This window comes from Populus euphratica, unplaced genomic scaffold, assembly GCF_000495115.2.
Source record: "Populus euphratica unplaced genomic scaffold, PopEup_1.0 scaffold68.1, whole genome shotgun sequence".
NCBI classification, from domain to species: domain Eukaryota; kingdom Viridiplantae; phylum Streptophyta; class Magnoliopsida; order Malpighiales; family Salicaceae; genus Populus; species Populus euphratica.
This window is the reverse complement of record NW_011499901.1, coordinates 1061923-1078208: the sequence shown is the minus strand read 5'-3', so window position 1 is coordinate 1078208 and position 16286 is coordinate 1061923. Positions and strand designations below refer to the sequence as shown.

Here is a 16286-nt window from a genome sequence, read left to right as displayed (position 1 = left end):
GTACTCGAGCAGCTTTGAGTTCCCATTAATGGAGTCATTATTTATTTCCCTTTAACGCATTTGTTAAGAAAATATGAATTAATTTGTGATATTAATAAAATTAAAAAAATAACAATTTGATTAAAAAAATTATAATCACCTTATTGATGTACATTTTTTTTTCCTTTACATATAGGCATTAGAATTTTGTTTTTAGCTGCTAATTTCACAGAATCACTATGTAATTCCTTTTCAAATTTTTTTTTAAAACAAAACCTTAGCATCATTACGCTTTTGTCAAAATTTTAATTTTATCAAAATTTTAATAATTTTTAATTTTATTATTCAAATCAAATTTATAGTTTTTATTTTTTAATAATAATAATATTAATAATAACAATGATAATGGTGCTAATAAATAATAATAGTAATAGTAATGTTAGATATAATGATGATGATGATAAATAGTGATAGAGATAATAATAATAATAATAATATCATTAATAATGATAATAATAATAATAATATAAATAATAATGAAAATATTAATATTATTGATGATAAGAATGATAATAACAACAATTAAATTAGTAATTATAACAATGATGATGATAATGGTAATAATATTATTAATGATAATAGCAAAGATAATAATAACAAGATTAAATTAGTGATGATAATAAAAATAATAGTAGTTAATGGTAGTGACGGTGACAATGATACTGCTGTTACTATTAATAATGATAATAATAGTAATAATAATGGTGATAATAATAGCTGCGGATAAATAATAATAGTAATAGCAATGTTAGATATAATGATGATGATGATAAATAGTGATAGAGATAATAATAATAATATCATTAATAATGATAATAAAAATAAAAATAAAAATATTAATATTATTGATGATAAAAATGATAATAACAATAATTAAATTAGTAATTATAATAATGATGATGATAATGGTAATAATATTATTAATGATAATAGCAAAGATAATAATAACAAGATTAAATTAGTGATGATAATAAGAATAATAGTAGTTAATGGCAGTGACGGTGACAATGATACTACTGTTACTATTAATAATAATAGTAATAGTAATAATAATGGTGATAATAATAATGATAATATTAATAGTTATAATAATAATACTGATGATAATAATAGTTTTTGTGATAATAGTAGCAACAAAAATAGTAGTAATATTAATAATAATAACAACAGTAATAATAACGATGATGATGTTAATAATTATGAAAATAATAATGATGATAGTAATAATTGTAATGATAAAAATAGTAGTAATTATGGTGGTGATAATAATAGTAATAGTAATGATAATACTTATAATAATATCGATAACGGTGATAATGGTCGTAATGGTTGTAGTAATAATAGTTTACGATGATAATAATAGTTGTGGTGGTTATAATAATTGTAATGAAAATAATGGTTATGATATTAGTAATAATAAAAATAATATTAACAATGATGAAGGTAAGAATAGTAATAGTAATAGTAATTTTATGTGAGGGAGAAAAAAAAATAAGAATAGTGATGATAATAAAAACACTAATAATAATAACAGTGATAACATTAATAATGATAATAATAACAACAGTAACAAGAATAATAATAATAGTGATTATGAAAGTGGTAATTACTGTTAAGATAGTAATAATACTAATAAAAATATTACTATTATTATTAATAATAATAATGCTAGAAATAATAATAATAATAATAGAGACAACAACAATAATAGTTAATAGTAACACTAACATAGTTAATAGTAACACTAACAGTAGTAGTAGTAATAATAATAATAATAATAATAATAATAATGTTAATAATTATAATGTTAATAGTATGATATTACTAATTAATATTAGTGGTGATGGTGATTTTAATTCTTATTTATTGAATTGCTATTTAAAAAAAAAAATATATGATTTTTTTATTTTTTTATTTAATATTTAATTTATAAGAAATTAAATTTTATAATTTTTCTAGATTTGAAGTTTTGAGTATAATAACTCGGGTTATAAATTTAAAAAATTAACACTTTATTTTAAGGGTTTTATAATTTTTTTATTTTTTTATCAAATTATTACAATTATATAATCTGAACTATGGATCTAACATAATATTCTATTTTAACTTAGTTCAAATTAGTACTGTTATATATTTATATTTATCGGTTTTTAATATTATCTTTACTGCATTTCAATATTGTTTTTCATTAAAAAAAAAAATAGTTTGGCTTTGCCGCGCAGCACCGTGACCGACTATAGTTCACGCTAAATGTTGAACAATCTTTTGCCTATGTAAGTTCACTTTGGTCCCAGATTATTGACATAGTTCTTACAGCATTTGCCAACGGACGGAGATGGTCTTTAACGTGTCGACCAAAGCTGTGTGAATGATGGAATATAGGTGCAAATCGAAGATCCTTTTTTGTTGTCGTTCTGTTTCCGAGAAAGTAATGGTGTGCACTGCAAGGCGATGGAAGTATCCCATACCTATTCATCCTTATGAAATGGTTTATTCGTTCGGGGAATGTTTGGAAGTTTGATAAATATTATTTTTTAAAATATTATTTATTTAATAATATATTAAAATAATTTTTTTAAATATTAACATATTAAAATAATTAAAAAATAATAACTTGAAGCTAAAAAAAATCAAAAAGTTTAAAAAACATGTTTGAGCCAGCCTAAGTATTTGTCATGTCTCTAATTAAACCCACAGTTTCCCCTTCACATTTGATTTGCAGATTCTCCGTCTAGACAAGCAGTAAAATGCAAGATTGCTCGGAATGGGCACATACAAACGAGGTAGAAAAACACAAAGCACTGTCAAATATCAATAAAAATAATCAATAAATCATGATGGAAAGGAGGACACTGAAAATGAATAGATAAGATTAGAATAGAAAGTGACATTGATAGCCAAGCAGGTCCCATGTTTATATACATATTTGTAGGCAAACAAACAAGCTAGGGCTATTTTCCCTCGGCATTTATCTCTCCCAACGTTACAGCGTCCACATAGGAGGAGGAAAATTAGAAAGCAAACAAGGAAAAGAAGACAAAGGAGTGAAGAAATAGTGGTTTAAGAAAATAAAATACGAACCCTCCACTAGTCCTGCGGCTTGGCGTCCAGGCAACTTTAATTTGTCCTTGCTACTTTCCTACCTTTCTTTTCCCCTCCTTTCTTTTACATCAAAAGCCCTTTGAAATGATATATGGAAAACATCTCCCTCTTTTCTAGGAAGTTATTGGCAAGATAGCCAAGTGGAAACATAAAGGGATGAAAGGAGTAAATGGGCTAAGCATAAATTTCTTACTTCTCAAAATGGAGCCGTTGAGGTTCGATAGAGGGTGTGCTTTTTTGGTGGCTGAGCAGGAGCTGCTGCCAAGAACTGTAATCGCAAGTATGCATCACAAATTTAAATGCCATGATGTGATCTCTTGCTTTGTGTAAATTAACGTTCCATATCTGGAAATAAAAATGTGTGTGTGCGTGTGTGTAAACATTCCTCTTCTACAGTACTGACCCTTTCTTGCTGCTTTCTAAGCTTGGCATTCTCCTCTCCTAACAGAGCAACTTTAAGTTCCAACTCGGTCGTGTAAGCCTGCAAAAGGGTAAAGTAAATAAATAAAACCATTAAAGTTATATAATCATTAAATTTCACTAAAACAGTTTCTTAGAAGGAGAGAAAGATTCCTGCTTTTTTGCCCGGTACCGAGCTGCAGATTCTCTGTTCTTGATCATGCGCTCATGCCTCCGATCGCCGCCAGAAACGTCACCGTTTTCTTGAGGCCTTTTTCTGCAAATGGAAGGGAACAATGAAGAAGAACCCAAAGAATCAAAGGGGGTATCGAAAGAAGAATAAAAACTTGGTGTGCCAGCACCAGCACCAGCATGGCTATGCATTTGTGTGGATTTGACCTCAAAGGGACAGTCCTGCTTTCCAGATATTGAAAATGATCATACCCATAATTCAAATTCAGCATAGTAGCTGGTGGTGGCCCTAAAGCGTTCTTCAAGAAATTGTTGCCCCCACCAGATGAGGGCTCCTTAGAGGCAACCCTTGTTGGCGTGTCTTTATTGGAAGATCTAGCCAAGAGGTCTTGAAACATCATACCATGAAAAACATGGTCGTCGGTGTTGCTGTTGCTGCCCGTGTGACTATTTGGATGTTCATGAAGAGAAGCTAGGTTTATATCATTCCAAACTTCTTCCATCGAGTTTCCAGTCGTTGATTGGTTTGCTATTGGAGAAGGAGAGGACAAAGTTGAAGGAGATGAACATGTCTGAAGGGATTTTGACTTCGAATTACTAGAGGCTTTATTGGTGCTCATGCTGTTTTTATTTATATTTTGATCTCCTGCCACTGATCACATACTTTTACAAGGAAACACGGATCAGGAGGCCATGCGAGAGGAGATGTGACTCGGAGTGACTGGAGATGAAGAGATACTTCTTCTCCTCTTTCTGGTTGATATGGGGCCGTACGAGAGGAGATTGGACTAGGAGTCACTGTAGATGTAGAGATATTTCGGTTTCTCTTTATATGGGGCCATATTACGTTATATGGTGTGTCTTTAAAATCCTCCAAGTTTTAAATTCCTATTACTTTCTTTTCAAGCCATATCAACAACAACAACAATAATATATATATAAAAAAAGTATGCAACGTAATCTTCTGTCCTGGTTTGTCACGAATTTATATGGAAAAATTAATGGAAAGTGAACGATAGTATTTAATTAAAAATAAAAATAAAAATTATTATAATTAATTAACAAAAAGATATAAATTTTATATATCATATTACAATTATCCCGTTTTCCAGTTAATGCATCTCGAATCCTTAAAATCCTTATTTTATTAACTCGAGCTTTTTCTTACTAAAATTTACATAAGAAACAAAAAAAATAAATAGAAATCAGCAAAAATTATGTTTTACCGACCTTTAAAATTCATAAATAGCCAATTGTTTGTTTTTTTCCTTGACCAGAATAATAACGTAATTATAAATATGTGTTGTTTAAGTTGCGGACTTGGACTAATATGTGTTGTTTAAGTTGCGGACTTGGACACAAATTTACACAAAGTCCCAATTGGGTAGGCAGCCCAAAAATGGAAGAAGAGGTTAGATGGATCAATACAGGCTTGCACTTCTTTGATCACTTCCGATTATGAGAGAGATAAAATAAATAAAGGATTTTATTTTGATTTCTCTATCAAGATTTTTTTTTTTGGAAAAACCTTAAAAAAAAATTGATACAACCGTTTCTCTCTTTCTTTTTTACTAATTTATTTTGACCGAAGATTTATTATACATATATATTTGATGTGGATATCACCTATTTTGTTAATCTAGAATTTAAACCGACGCGGTTGAATAAAAAAAATTAGATAATCCTGTTAAAAATTTAAGCTGACCTGTAATCCTTCTTGCTTCCGTGAAACCCATCAAATCACCTTGTTGAATTTTTAATTTTTTATTTATAAAATGATGTTTTCATGTATTTATTTAAAAAGAATCTGAAAATCAACTCGAGTGGATTTTCCAACTTACGATATTAATCTTGTCCGGAGTCAATCCCATAACAGGTTTTATATATGAAAGGAAAGAATATAGCTCCAAGGATAATGACTAATCGCACTCGTGTTACTCGAACCGTATGTATTTATGAATTTAACGAAATCTTGGATCAACTGTGGCTTCGAACTTGGGCATCAGATATAAATCGTGAGCAATTTATTAGGAAAAAAAAAAGATTGTGGATGGATCATTGCCTGGAGAAAATACTTTGGTAATTTTCTTAAAACTTTTTTCCTTAAATCTATATGAGTTATATTCAAATTAAAATAACGCTTAGAAAAATAAAAGGGTTTCACTTTTGATCTTTGTTTTGACTCGAGGTTCATTAATTAATTGAATGTATAAAAGAAGAAGAAGCGAGTGACATAAACCATTGTCTAGGAGAGATCTACAATAAATTGAAAAATCCTTGGAAGAAAATCAAGCATTTATTTTTCTCTGATGAGTAAAATTACATGATTGCGATTATGTTCTTTCTTAGTTATATATATATATATATATATAGCTTCGGGACCATTTCCTCTTTGCTCCCCCTCCACTCGCAATTTTAATAATGAATGGTTTTTCAATTTTATTTATCATGTATTAATCTTACAAAATAGTGAGATGACAAATGGATCTGATTTGACAAAATTGCCCATGTCACTAGCTAGAGCCTGGAGGAGCAACGCGTGCGGCTTGGGAGTGGCATGTTTTGGGGTACATTGGGCCTCCAGGACCAGGCCTGAATGAGGCCAACTACTGCACAAGTTCTCTATGGGCCGTTTTAGTCCGAGTAAACTTTGAAATCCATAATGATCTTGAGCTTGAATCCATCACGGGCCCAGATAAGGGGAAGCGCTCACATGCGCTTCAAGCTGATAGGACGGGCACTGTCTTTCTCCATCGCTCTTTCCTTTGTTTTTCTTGTCTTATATGCCCAAAAAAAAAAAAAAAACACCCTACCAAACATTTTTGACAATTTCAGAAAGGAAAGGCAGTTGGAAAAGAGGGCCTAATGCAACGCTGAGCAACCTTATCATCTCAAGCAAAGCGTGCAAGTGGCTAACGACCAAAATTAATGTATTAAAATACTGGTCACATCCCTGGCTTGCATAGCACTCACCTAACACTATTTTGTAAGCATTAGTAATAGGCAATTATTAATATAATATTGGTTCTAGACGATAAATCCCAATCTCCAATTATCTTGTTTTTGCTTAAAAATTAGGACCGTATCAATATAAAAAAAATGGTTCCTCAGCCACGACAGATTTGAATATCCTGCCATGTGGTTGTTGTTACTAGGAAGTTTATGTTTGAAATTGTCATGTAAGTATTTTTTGATTAAGAATATATTAAAATATTTTTTTATTAGGTATATACACATTAAAATAATAAAAAACACTAAAATAAATTAACTGAAAAATTATTTTAAAAATTTTAAGAAATAAGTACAAACTACACCCTCAAATCGTGCAAAAGTCTCCTGGAAAAATTGGTTCGCAAATCCTGAGAATCTTCGGGTTAGAATTTATTAATTTAAAACGTATCATACCCTGCTTGATGATATCTGAGGCTGTTGCCAAGAAATTTCAGTCATTGCCCGGTGAAATTTTATTTTATTTTTTTCAAAAAATTATTTGTCAGAAGAAAAAAAAAGCGTATAAAGCGACGAGATATTGTTTTTGGGTAATAAAAATATTTTTTTACGAGATATTGTTTTTGGGTAATAAAAATTAATTTCACGGTTTTTGTACTACCTTACTATTTGGGATTCAAAAAAAAAAAAAAACTCTTGAATTCATGAGGCATATAGTAACTGTACCTGATAGTCAAGAATACACGTCTCTATTATTGATTTTTCGAGCTCAAACTTTAAAATTAATATATCGCGAAATTCATTGAATTATTTTGAAAAATCATGCGAGGTTATTCCTTAAAATCACATGAAAAAGAATATAATCGAGGATATTCCTTATAGTTGAAAAAAAAATCAGAGAAATTTAGTAGTCATTCAAGCAAATTGATATTACTACTGTTCACTCAACAACCCAATTATGATACCATAACTAACGACATAACTAAATATGTGGTAGCCGTGCAGTTCAAAGTCCAGATAAAGGCATGGTCACAATGCATATGAATTTAAGTTGATCAATGGGAATAATTTAATCCACTTTGTTAGGAAATTATATATATATATATATACATAAACAATAATAATATAATCAATCTACCGGTGGTCCTATTAGCCTGACCTCAAGGACGCAAAAAAAAACAATAATAATATAATCAATCTACCGGCGGTCCTATTAGCCTGACCTCAAGGACGCATCATTAAATAGACATTCCTCCCATAGTTAAACATACTCGAGAGAGCAGCTTCTTCTCAAGTGACCCATTTTTCCCCTGCCTCTGTCCGAGCAGAGCCTCGAGTCTCAGCTTATGGCTCAAACAACTCCAAACCACACGCAGACTGTTTCTGGCTGGGCAGCCCTCGACTCTTCTGGCAAAGTCGTCCCTTACACTTTTAAAAGAAGGTAATTAGCAGTCAGTTTCATAGATTTTTTACAGTATATTTGTTCCTCATACTATCAAGGAAATCAGCAGTAAACAATGGGCTTGATTTGTGTAATGAACAGGGAGAATGGTGTCAACGATGTGACCATAGAGATTATGTATTGCGGCATATGTCATACGGATCTCCATTTTGCAAAGAACGATTGGGGCATTTCCATGTACCCAGTTGTCCCCGGGTAACAAGTCTTTAAAGTCTAATGCCTGTCGTGCAAATGAGATACCAAGTCCTGTGTATTTGTGTTTTTCTTCAAAGTTTTAATGTTTTCGCTGTATGATAGGCATGAAATTACTGGGATAATCACGAAGGTGGGGAGCAACGTGAACAAGTTCAAGTTGGGAGACAGAGTTGGAGTGGGGTGCTTAGCAGCTTCATGTTTGGAGTGTGATTTCTGCAAGAGCTCGCGTGAGAATTATTGTGACCAAATACAGTTGACTTACAACGGTATTTTCTGGGATGGTAGCATCACTTATGGTGGCTACTCTAAATTCCTGGTTGCAGATCACAGGTATTGAACAGTCTTAATTATTAATTAATAATCCACTTCAATGTCCTCAACCACCACCTAACATAAATTTGTCATGTTCTTCATGACCTTCGTGTGGAAAATAAAAGTGAAGTGGGAAAGTGATGAGCTGCAATATTATTTGTTAATAACAGTCGTTTTCTTGTGCGTGCAACGACTTCATCACCGAATCCTTTATTTTTAGCAAAACCTCGTATTGCCCTCTAACTATTGCTGAGATCTGAATTGACTTCTCAATTATTTTTTAAATAAAAAATAGAGTACAATTTGGATAGAATTTGTTGAAAACATGAATGGAAGAATTCGATCCAGAATTTCTCACAACTTTAGAGACCCCAATGAAACAAGAATTTGTTTGTGAATGTCTATTTGGAATGTTTATTTGGAATTGTGATTGTGGTTATAGTTAAAAGTATTTTTTTATTTAAAAATGTATAAAAATAATATTTTTTATTTTTTAAATATTATTTTTGAAATCAAAATAATTTTAAAATATATAAAATATTTTTTAATAAAAAACATTTAAAATTTAAAGAAATGTGGATTCAACTATACTCCCAAACGGAGCCTCAATCAAGAATTATTATATAGATTGGGAACTTATTTTAGGGTCCTCCATTTTTCAATGCAAACATGTATGAGAGAAGAGGGGTATCTCTTCCATCCATGTGACCAAATTAAATATATTTGATCTGGGGCAAGTAATTTTTGTCTTATCGTAGGAGGCACTTCGTTGATTGAAAATTGTTAAGAAACTACATTTTCTTATTTTGCTAAATTTCTACACGAAGGTATGTGGTGCGGATACCAGAAAACCTGCCAATGGATGCAACAGCGCCCCTCCTCTGTGCAGGAATTACTGTATTCAGCCCTTTCAAGGAAAGCAACTTGGTCGAAACACCAGGAAAAAGGGTCGGGGTGGTTGGTCTCGGAGGTCTAGGACATGTAGCTGTCAAGTTTGGCAAGGCATTTGGTCACCATGTAACTGTGATCAGCACCTCTCCGTCTAAAGAAAAAGAGGCCAGAGAACGCTTGGGAGCTGATGATTTCATTGTCAGCACCAATGCCCAAGAACTTCAGGTGTGTTATCCTCTACTTCCAGTTTTCCACCAACCAAATTATTGTCCCTATATAATTGCTTGTCCCCTTGTAGCTAGAATGGCTGTCGATTTGATTGGTCATTGGCCATCGAAAAGTCAGGTAAGTGGGATGGGCCCTCGGATCTCCATACTGTATGGATCACAAATTGATCACTAATCTAAACTCTTTTCCGAATTAATTTTTAAGTCCAGTATAACAACCATGTGCTTTCTCTGGTATTCATTGTCGGCCGAGTAATTATAATAAATTAGTTAATCATGTTTGATAATTGGTAGTTACAGAAATTATATTTTAACTTCTGTATTGTAAGATTTATTTACAATTTAGTCCTTTTATCAATTTCATGTTATTTTTCAATAAGTTCTGTTTTCTAGAAAAAATAAAAGAGATAAAGAATAAATGAGTAAGAAGATGTATTTTTTGGATGGCAGGCAGCGAGAAGAACTCTAGATTTTATTGTGGATACAGTGTCAGCTAAGCATTCTCTGGGGCCAACACTAGAATTACTCAAAGTAAACGGGACATTGGCAGTGGTATGCGCACCAGACCAGCCGATGGAACTGCCAGCTTTTCCTCTGATATTCGGTAAATTAACGTTTCGAAGCTAAGTCGATTCATATGTAATCGAATATGGAACAGTAAAACAAGTGTTCTTCTCTTTTGCTTTCTTGTTTGTGTGCATAACGCAGGCAAGAGATCTGTAAGGGGCAGCATGACAGGATCAACAAGCGAGACCCAAGAGATGCTGGATGTGTGTGGCAAGCACAACATAACTTGTGACATTGAGCTTGTGAAAACAGACAACATTAATGAGGCTTGGGACCGCCTTGCAAAAAACGATGTCAGATATCGTTTTGTCATTGACATTGCTGGAAAGTCTTCAAATCTTTAGAGATACAGAAGCGCTCCCTCACATGAGAGTATTCCTTTTCTAAATTTCGTGGGCATATTTCTTTTGTTTTCGTGTGTCGCCGGAAATAAACAATTATTGCAAATTTCGGTTGGATCATTCTTCTTATTTCACGAGAAATGGCAATTTGTCTTAAAATTCCAAGCTTATGAATCAGAATTAGTGACCAGACTTTCATTTTATGGCAATGGAACCTGATTACGGAGGATAGAATATTTTATTGACAACTCCACATAAACAAACCAACTAAAAATCAAATTTCAAAGTTGAATGCCAAGATATCATTAATTTAATTATAATAAACCTAAATTTAATATACAAAAACTTTAAAAAATAAAATAAAAATTATGGGTTTGACTACCATTCTCAAACCCAATTTCTACTATGATACATGGGCTCAAGTATGATAACTCAAGCCCGTACATCTGGGCTCAAACATGAAATTCTAACCCCACCGTCTGGTGTAGATTAAAATGGAGCTATTAGCTGATTTTTCCCTTCATTGCACGAGTCTCAATCATGATAACTCAAGCCCATAATGGGTATACATCTGGGCTCAAACATGAAATCCTAATCCCACCGTCTGGTGTAGATTAAATTGAGCAATTAGCTGATTTTTCCCTTCATTGCACGATACCCTTTTGATCCCTGCCCCCACCTTCGGCCGACTTGAAGACCTAAAATCAGACACAATTTCTTCCCATTGATAGAAAATAGCAATCATATTATCCTGTACTTCTCTCAACTTTTCCCCATTTAATTTGCTTATGATTGCTGGGTATAGTGAGGAGTTGATCTCAATCACTAGTTTGAATCTTCATACCACAATTACAAACTCAACAATTATAATTTTATAGTTAAGGAGGTATGCTCTATTCCTTAATTTTTGGGTTCAACTCTTAAGATCAACACCCAGTAAAATTTATTAAATTTCTTTCAATTTATAGGACTGATGTGAGAATTCACTCTTAAAATCACATAAAAAAATTTAGTCTCGAATGAACGCATAAAATAGCTTGAAAATATCTCTTATCATAAAAAAAAAAGATACAAAAAAAATATTTACTGACTTCTAATTCTCAATATCACGACCCATAATAATTAGGGCATGAATAAATAATGGAAGGTTCCCAAACCCTAGAGAAATCCCAGTTCATAAACCGCCCTTGTTGAGAAGAAATTGCATAATCAGTTGGAAACAAACAAATATGTGGCCTCCTTTTAATATCACATAGTAAAGCTAGCTCAAATCTTAATTCTGTCCGGTTGCAAGATGCCTAGGAGTGGAAGCAAGAATGTCTTTGAAGTTTCAAGGCAAATGCCTGCTCCGAAAGCAATCATATCGCGTGCTACTATAGTCGGTCTCGGTATGTAGATTTAGGCTGGGTTTATAAATTTTGAGGGGTTAAGACACAAGTTTGCAAACGTCTTTTTGCCCACTAAACGTGAATAACAGGGAGAGAACAATCAGCCGCAGACTAGTGCCTAGTTCAGCAGACGAGTATGCTGACGGCTCATCAAGCTTATCCTATCTCCTTTCTGTTCCCTACATTTTTAACCCCGAAATGGTGGATTGAGTTTGAGCATGTTAAGTGAAGTAATTACCGATAAAAGTTTTTTTTTCTTTACCCTTCTTTTATTACATGGAGGGATTAAATCCTATAAATCGAAACTATCAAACACAATTTAGGAAAATTAATTCCATGAATATCTCGAAGAATGACAGGAACAATTTGGGGATGACGAAGCCATAAATTTAATAGAGAACGGGATTTTTTTCTTCCTATAAAGTTCTTATAAAAACTTCACGCCACTAGATGTAGTTTGTTTTTTGTTATCTTATATGACATGATTCCTAACTAATGTGGACTAAATGGCATCTAAAAAGTGGAAATATCTGACGAGTTCCTTCGCATCTTGGATGATTTGACGGGGAAAAAAAGCTTGCAAGTCTATTGTCAATTCCTATCAAAATTGAAGGTTATTAAACCCAATTTAATTTATGACTTGATCCAAGATCTGGGTAATGAATTCAGTTGGTTGACGAAGATTAAATCAAAATATTGAATTCAGTTTTAAATTTTTTAAAAACAATCAAAGTAATTTTGTTTTGAATTTTTATTAACTCCTAATTAATTTAATTTAAAACCTTACTTGAATTAGGTTATTAGTTAGCAGGTCAACATGCCAACCCATCAAATTACAACGTGTTTGATAAAACTGGGAGGAACAACTAGGTAACAAATATCATGACGCACCCATATAAATGCTTTTATTTTTGAAAGTGGAGACCGAGTTCATGTCCTTAGCTGGAAGGGTTCAACAACATAGAAGAACTAATAAGAGATCGGTGGCCATTACTTAAAGATACAGTGTAGACTAAATTAAGGACTACAAATTCAATCATCTTACATCTTTGATGATATACTTATAGCATCGGTATTAGCATGCACAATATCACAATATTTTTTGCTTAAGTTTCAAATACTCTCGATGGTAGCTGGAAATTGCGATTTTTAATTACCAAGCAATTAAGAAAAAGAAGGAAATTAAGTAAAAGGAAAACTCTATATTTTCCAGAAGTATTTTTCCCTGGGGAGTTTCGAGACAAGTACTTTAAGAAAAATAGCATCATCATCTCACATGCACAAAAAATAAATAATAAATATTTATTTGAAAGTATAATTATAATTATTTTTTACTTAAAAATATATCAAAATAATATTTTTTTATTGTTTAAAAATACTTTTTGACATTAGTATATTAAAATAATTTAAAAATAAAAAAAATATTAATTAAAAATAAATTAATTTTTTTTAATTTTTCTTAAAAATATTTTAAAAATAAACAGGATTTTAATAAACATGACCGTCTCATGTCAATCCTAGCAACAACCTCTTCTCTTACTCGCTTTATCGTCCTAGAAATTTCAAATCCTCTCGAACTGTATGTAGAATGTCCATATTCAAAGCAACGGATATTTTGAAAATTTGTACGCGGCAATCAACACAGCGCTGAAACTTCCTGAAGAAAGCTTCTTTTTTATTTTTCTTAATAAACGTTCTAGATTTTATTTATAGAAATTCAATTATATTAAGATAATCAGCGGATGATCTATATTTTTTAAATATTTTTAACAAATTAATGATTGTAATAATCAGTATTATTAAACACAGTCTGATTTAATAGGTTAATCTTATAACTCATCAATTCCAATCTTGATATGAGTTAAGTTTTAAAATAAATCAAGTGGTAATTAACTTAGTCAAATTAAATTTGATAGGCTAAGTTATGATTTAGTTTACTCTATTAAAACTTGATTTTATATTTTACAATAATATTATTTTAATTTTATCTGTAACTTGAAATTATATTATTTTTAATTAGTTTAGAATAACTTATATAATCCATGACTCAAGAGTTCAGTTAAATTTAATAATTTAAAAAATTAAAGAAAAAAAGATTAGAGTAAGTCATAATATGTTCCACGAAAAAAAAGGAGAAGATAATAATATTATACATAATTGATTTCAAGTTAATAACGTATGATAATATTTTTTTAAAAAAAAACCTAGCTATATCGTGTCATCTCATCCTGTTCTTGGTACGTCCATTTTTGCTTGCAAAAGCTCTGTCTCAAGGCATTACACGTAAGGTAAACACAGCGTGTGAGGGATGTTATCGTGTGACAAAAGCTATTAAATAACGAAACGAGGCGGTCCTAATTTCTTCCACCTGGACTTTCTTTATCCCTCATTTCTCATTATTTTTTAACCCAAATTGCTCCATATATATATATATATATATGCCCCTAAATTCTTTAATCGAACTCTTAATCTATTTCAAGAAACCATAAAAAAGAAAAGGAAAGGATTTCATCAACATGACAAATCTTTTGTGGGTTAAGATAAGATCTATCTTTTCAAGGGCAGGTGTTTTTCAACATCACCATGTCTTTCTCGAGCTTATTTCCATCAAAATCCAAAGCATATTTTGGAAAAATCTTTATTCCATGTTTTAGTTTCTTGAAATTGTTGATTCAAGTTGCTTCATAAGTTTTCTAGTTTCGATCCTGTTATTATTGTTATTTTACAGTTTGATTCATGTTAGTTGCTTTCTGGTTTCAGGAAGATCTCCAAAGGAACGTAGCAACAGCTTAAGCAACAAGCTGAACGTTAATGAAGAGTACAATGAAGCTTTCAGGACGAAATCTTATGTAGAAATGTGGAGCAAGGTTCAAGACCAGCTAAGAAAAACGAGCATTGATGGAGTTGACAAAGTCGTCTCACCGTCTAATCCATCTCTTCCTCTATATCTTCACCTCTCTGACTATCTATCTGAACCACAACAGCAAGAGACACTCAGAGAGATGATGGGAAGCTTAAAGTTTCATCACCTTCTGGTTGATTACTTTGAAGCCATCTCAAAAGCATGCCATATTTGTGAGTTGCATCTCCAGTGCATCCAACAATCACGAGGTAATTATAAGAAAATTAGAAGGGTAATCAAGTTAAGCAAAAGGGTGCATGATTCTGCAGACTGTTCAGATAAGATTCTGGGCGCTATGTTTAGAGAGCTGGCTGCTTATGCATTGTTAGAAAATCCGTTGTCGATGTTTTTTAGCACAGAAAAATTCCTTGATTTTCATGACGACAACGTGGTGTTGCTCCATGGATTGACTTCACAAAAGAAAAGGATTATGAGGAAAGAGAAGTTCAGAAGGATTTGTATTAGGGTTGGAGGAGGATGTCTTGTGATATCACACACTGCACTTCTAATTGCCTTGCTTGTAATTGCAATTCATAGCATGGCCGGCATTGTGGCTGCACCAGGACTAATGGGCTGCTCGTTGTATGCATTCAGAAAGCAAATCAAGTTGGTTCATCGAGGGCTTGAGAAAAGCAGGTTAGAAAAAAGACTTAGCGCACAGCTAGATCTTGCTGCCAAAGGAATTTACATATTGATCAATGATTTCAATACCGTGAGCAGGCTGACGAGGAGCTTATTTGATGAGGTCGAACATCAGAAAGCTCTTGCTGATATGTGTGTTAGGAATAACAAGCCTGAACTATTGAAAGAGGTTGTGAAAGAAATTCACATTCACGACTCAAGCTACCTGGAGCAGCTAGACGAGCTTGAGCGACATATCTACCTGTGTTTTCATACCATAAATAGATTCAGAAGGCTTGTTATGGACGGGATAATGGTTGCATCCAGCAGTACAGCTGATGATCATCAGCAAAAATTCCCATGAAGACGAGGACAATATTGGGATAGAGATAGTTGCAGCAGGCGATATTTGGTGTTACAAATACAATACAGGATCCACATTGAAATTGCTTCTCCCCTGGCTCGGCTCACCTGGACTTTTGTTTTCAAATAACGTCAAAACAAGGCACGTCCAATGCCAGTTGTTAACCCTGTATTCATTAATACAATCTCCATTGATAACCCAACTTCCAGCATATTATGCTAACGCCCGATGAAATCTACGATTAATCTATATTCCCTGCTAACATGTTCAAGAAGTCCATGTGTTCTTTTGCTTGAAAAATATATTAAATTAATTTTTTTTAAAATATTTTTAAT

General features: G+C 32.2%; 3 protein-coding genes across 3 annotated transcripts; 2 read left to right on the top strand and 1 right to left on the bottom strand.

The window, feature by feature from the left end:
• Window positions 1-2890: 2890 nt before the first annotated feature.
• Window positions 2891-4565, bottom strand: LOC105132929 (protein FD-like). The gene is made up of 4 exons (XM_011036681.1): window positions 3985-4565; window positions 3715-3817; window positions 3545-3622; window positions 2891-3409 (listed from the first exon to the last, which is right to left on the bottom strand). Exons 1-4 carry the CDS (start codon window positions 4350-4352, stop codon window positions 3338-3340), a joined length of 621 nt encoding a protein of 206 aa, XP_011034983.1. The 5' UTR covers window positions 4353-4565; the 3' UTR covers window positions 2891-3337.
• A 3371-nt stretch (window positions 4566-7936) lies between these two features.
• On the top strand, window positions 7937-10850 carry LOC105132927 (probable cinnamyl alcohol dehydrogenase 6). Its single transcript, XM_011036680.1, has 6 exons — window positions 7937-8122; window positions 8225-8338; window positions 8441-8668; window positions 9478-9766; window positions 10219-10372; window positions 10477-10850. Exons 1-6 carry the CDS (start codon window positions 8028-8030, stop codon window positions 10677-10679), a joined length of 1083 nt encoding a protein of 360 aa, XP_011034982.1. The 5' UTR covers window positions 7937-8027; the 3' UTR covers window positions 10680-10850.
• Window positions 10851-14510: 3660 nt separating this feature from the next.
• LOC105132926 (UPF0496 protein At1g20180-like) lies at window positions 14511-16210 on the top strand. The gene is made up of 2 exons (XM_011036679.1): window positions 14511-14629; window positions 14825-16210. The coding sequence occupies exons 1-2, from the start codon at window positions 14581-14583 to the stop codon at window positions 15949-15951; spliced, it is 1176 nt and encodes a 391-aa protein (XP_011034981.1). The 5' UTR covers window positions 14511-14580; the 3' UTR covers window positions 15952-16210.
• Window positions 16211-16286: the final 76 nt, after the last annotated feature.

Excerpts from the sequence above, each read along its gene's own strand:
- LOC105132929 (XM_011036681.1), bottom strand. The coding sequence starts at position 4,352 with ATGAGCACCAATAAAGCCTCTAGTAATTCGAAGTCAAAATCCCTTCAG. Across the intron at positions 3,818-3,984 it reads ATGCTGAATTTGAATTATGG|AAAAAGGCCTCAAGAAAACG; the intron begins GTATGATCATTT and ends TTCCATTTGCAG. Across the intron at positions 3,410-3,544 it reads TTAGAAAGCAGCAAGAAAGG|TTCTTGGCAGCAGCTCCTGC; the intron begins GTCAGTACTGTA and ends TTGCGATTACAG.
- LOC105132927 (XM_011036680.1), top strand. The coding sequence starts at position 8,028 with ATGGCTCAAACAACTCCAAACCACACGCAGACTGTTTCTGGCTGGGCA. Across the intron at positions 8,339-8,440 it reads ATGTACCCAGTTGTCCCCGG|GCATGAAATTACTGGGATAA; the intron begins GTAACAAGTCTT and ends GCTGTATGATAG. Across the intron at positions 8,669-9,477 it reads TTCCTGGTTGCAGATCACAG|GTATGTGGTGCGGATACCAG; the intron begins GTATTGAACAGT and ends TTCTACACGAAG.
- LOC105132926 (XM_011036679.1), top strand. The coding sequence starts at position 14,581 with ATGACAAATCTTTTGTGGGTTAAGATAAGATCTATCTTTTCAAGGGCA. Across the intron at positions 14,630-14,824 it reads ATCTATCTTTTCAAGGGCAG|GAAGATCTCCAAAGGAACGT; the intron begins GTGTTTTTCAAC and ends TTCTGGTTTCAG.